At 45.8% G+C, this 4,252-nt stretch overlaps 1 protein-coding gene across 1 annotated transcript in view; it reads left to right on the top strand.

The window, feature by feature from the left end:
* The first annotated feature begins 403 nt into the window (after positions 1 to 403).
* Positions 404 to 4,252, top strand: part of LOC124690468 (glycosyltransferase BC10-like) — a 5,361-nt gene continuing 1,512 nt past the window's right edge. Inside the window, exon 1 of the mRNA XM_047223854.1 lies at positions 404 to 649. Within this exon, the coding sequence (XP_047079810.1) occupies positions 404 to 649 (246 nt within the window). The remainder of the gene's footprint in view (positions 650 to 4,252) is intronic.

Below are 4,252 nucleotides of genomic sequence, written 5' to 3'. Positions count from 1 at the left end.
ATATCTAACAGAGCCCGTAAAATCCTAAAACCGAAAATAACTGCTAGTCTACGGGTTTGGGCAGAAATACGGCGCCGATCAGTCACCGTAAACGAGGCAAAATCGAATCTTTTTTCAGGCCGAGAACGAAAACCCAATTTGGCATGTGTTTGTAGGGGCAAACGAGCGAACCGAACGGTGGATCCATATCTGGGGCGCGCTGAAATTTCACCTCACGCAACCACTCACTCTCTCCCTCATCCCGAGCGCCGCCAGCACACTCCGCCGCTGCCACCGCCACCGTCGCACCGCCCGATTCGGCCGAGCCCGAGGAAGCGGAGCTAGCGCAGGTCGCCCCAACATACCGCCCGCGGTTTCTCGACCAGCTCCGGGTCCCGCCGCCGTCGCTCTGGTTAAATCGAGGATGAGCTCGGCCGACGAGTTCATCGACGTCGATCTATCTGATCCATCGAGCTCAGATGATTCCGACCTCGATGAGCTGCTCCACGACGATGACGTGGAGGCCACCATCATCCTTCTCTCCATCAGGGAGCTGGAGCACCACGTGCAGCTGCTGAATCGGAGGCGCGGCTCGGTGATTGGCCGAAACCACATCCAACGGAATCGCCTCCTTGGCCACGAGCAACTGACGGAGGACTACTTCGCCAAGGTACCTACCTATCCGCCGCATCTATTCTGTAGGAGGTATCACATGCGCCATAGTTTGTTCATCACAATCATGAAGGCATGCGAAGGCAACTCAAATTACTTCAAGCAACGTAGAAATGCTGCCAACGTGATGGGTTTTAACTCCTTTCAAAAAAATTCGGCTGCCATGAGGGTGATTGCGTATGGCATCCATGCGGATTACACCAATGGATATCTTCAAATTGGTGAAGATACAACCGTGGATTCCATGCGTAGGTTTGCTCGCATGATTATCAAGTTGTTTGGGCCAACATATCTTCGAGCTCCCAATTGAGGATGACACAAAAAGATTGATGAAGATAAATGAGGAAAGAGGTTGGCCTGGAATGCTTGGTAGTGTTGATTGTATGCATTGGACATGGAATAATTGTCCCAAGGCATGACATGATCAGTATTGTGGGAAGAGCAAAGATGCTACCATTGTACTTGAGGCTGTCACATCACAAGATTTGTGGATTTGGCATTGTTTTTTGGCTTGCCGGTAACACTCAATGACATCAACATGCTACAAAGATCCCCTTTATTTACGAAACTAGCAAATAGGGAAGCATGAACTTGCAATTACAAGGTTATAAATAATGAATATACAATGGGATACTATCAAGCCGATGGCATCTATCCGGATTGTGCAACTTCTGTGAAGTCTGTGAAGGATCCCCAAGATAAAATAGAATATGAATTTGCCAAAGCTCGAGAAGCAACTCGCAAGGACATTGAGAGAGCTTTCGGTGTTTTGCAAGCAAGGTTTGTCATTGTTCGGGGTCCAGCTCGGTTTCAGGACAAAAAAACTCTTGTGAACATCATGACATGTTGTGTGATTCTTCACAACATGATCATCGAGGATGAAAGAAGGTTAAGCTTGCCCTGCTTCTATGACAATGTTGGCATCCGAGTGCAACCCGACGGAATCCCGATAGCATTGAAGCTTTCCTTGAACCACATTGGCAGATTGAGAATACCTATACCCATGGCAACCTCGTTTATGATCTCAAAATGCACCACTGGCAGCGATATGGCCTTCGCCAATGATCCTTGATACGTCTCCGACGTATCGATAATTTCTTATGTTCTATGCCATATTATTGATGATACCTACATGTTTTATGCACACTTTATGTCATATTCTTGCATTTTCTGGAACTAACCTATTAACAAGATGCCGAAGTGCCGATTCTTTGTTTTCTGCTGTTTTTGGTTTCGAAATCCTAGTAACGAAATATTCTCGGAATTGGACGAAATCAAAGCCCAGGGGCCTATTTTCCACGAAGCTTCCAGAAGTCCGAAGACGAGACGAAGAGGGGCCACGGGGTGGCCAAACCCTAGGGCGGCGCGGCCCACCCCTGGCCGCGCCGGCCTATGGTGTGGGCCCCCGTGCCGCCTCTTGACTTGCCCTTCCGCCTACTTAAAGCCTCCGTGACGAAACCCCCGATGCGAGAGCCACGATACGGAAAACATTGCTCGAGACGCCGTCGCCGCCGATCCCATCTCGGGGGATCCGAGGAGATCGCCTCCGGCACCCTGCCGGGAGGGGAATCATCTCCGGAGGACTCTACACCGCCATGGTCGCCTCCGGAGTGATGAGTGAGTAGTTCACCCCTGGACTATGGGTCCATAGCGGTAGCTAGATGGTTGTCTTCTCCTCATTGTGCTTCATTGTTAGATCTTGTGAGCTGCCTAACATGATCAAGATCATCTATATGTAATTCTATATGTTGTGTTTGTCGGGATCCGATGGATAGAGAATACTATGTCATGTTAATTATCAAGTTATTATACATGTGTTGTTTATGATCTTGCATGCTCTCCGTTTCTAGTAGAGGCTCGGCCAAGTTTTTACTTTTAACTCCAAGAGGGAGTACTTATGCTCGATAGTGGGTTCATGCCGCATTGACACTGGGACGATGATGAGAAAGTTCTAAGGTTGTGTTGTCTTGTTGCCACTAGGGATAAAACATTGGCGCTATGTCCGAGGATGTAGTTGTTGATTACATTACGCACCATACTTAATGCAATTGTCCGTTGTTAGCAACTTAATGCCGGAGGGGTTCGGATGATAACCTGAAGGTGGACTTTTTAGGCATAGATGCGGTTGGATGGCGGTCTATGTACTTTGTCGTAATGCCCAATTAAATCTCACTATACTTATCATGTCATGTATGTGCATTGTTATGCCCTCTCTATTTGTCAATTGCCCGACTGTAATTTGTTCACCCAACATGCTTTTATCTTATGGGAGAGACACCTCTAGTGAGCTGTGGACCCCGGTCCATTCTTTAATCTTGAAATACAAATCTGTCGCAATACTTGTTTTACTTGTTTTCTCTCGCAAACAATCATCTTCCACACAATACGGTTAATCCTTTGTTACAGCAAGCCGGTGAGATTGACAACCTCACTCGTTTCGTTGGGGCAAAGTACTTTGGTTGTGTTGTGCGGGTTCCACGTTGGCGCCGGAATCTCCGGTGTTGCGCCGCACTACATCCCGCCGCCATCAACCTTCAACGTGCTTCTTGACTCCTACTTGGTTCGATTAAACCTTGGTTTCTTACGAGGGAAACTTGCCGCTGTGCGCATCACACCTTCCTCTTGGGGTTCCCAACGGACGTGTCAACTACACGCATCAAGCAAATTTCTGGCGCCGTTGCCGGGGAACTGAAGAAAAGTTACACCACAAAGATTTCTAACTCCCACGTCAACTACGCGCCAGCATAAATTTCTGGCGCCGTTGCCGGGGAGATCAAGACACGCTTCAAGGGGAGTCTCCACTTCTCAATCTCTTTACTTTGTTTTTGTCTTGCTTTATTTTATTTACTACTTTGTTTGCTGCACTTATATCAAAACACAAAAAAATTAGTTGCTAGCTTTACTTTATTTACTGTCTTGTTTGCTATATCAAAAACACAAAAAATTAGTTACTTGCATTTACTTTACTTATTTCATCATGTTTCCTTTTGATTTTACCGCAAAGAACATACCGGTAGGACAAGGGTCTATAATTGGGAGGAACAATATAGAAGAATTTTTCACCCATGTTAGTACGGTTGAAGATTTTGAAGATAGACACTTGGTAGACCTTGCTCCCACTTATGAAATTGCTGCTTCTTGCTTTAGTTCGCTTTGTTGGAAACTAAATTTGTTAATCTCAATCCTATAATCCAACACATGTTTCTTACACTTGGTGATATGGAAGAGGGGAAAAGAAAGATTTTGTTTTAGAAACCCTTCTTAGAGAATTTGGTGGTCTAGCAAGAGAGGCTAGAAAGGTCTTTGCTAAATTTAATATGCTTGGTTCTCATACTAATTTTGTTAGCCTTCTTGAAAAAATGGATATGGATAGGATAAGGTACACTAATAATGCTAATGCTGGTGGGGAGATCAAAGCACCAATACCATGTAAACTCCTAGCTATGAATGATGCACTAGAACATAACTATGCTTGGCTTGTTCCTGAAAATTTGTTTGATGAGAGCAGCAAGCCCAAGACTAATGAAAAAGGAGGCGCTGAAACTTATGTATCTAACATACTATGCATGGTTGAGAAAACTCCAAACCCCGCTGTAGGTGC

The sequence above is a fragment of the Lolium rigidum genome, chromosome 2 (genome assembly GCF_022539505.1).
Source record: "Lolium rigidum isolate FL_2022 chromosome 2, APGP_CSIRO_Lrig_0.1, whole genome shotgun sequence".
NCBI lineage: Eukaryota > Viridiplantae > Streptophyta > Magnoliopsida > Poales > Poaceae > Lolium > Lolium rigidum.
The sequence above is the reverse complement of the archived record's forward strand: the minus strand, read 5'-3'. Positions and strand labels throughout refer to the sequence as shown.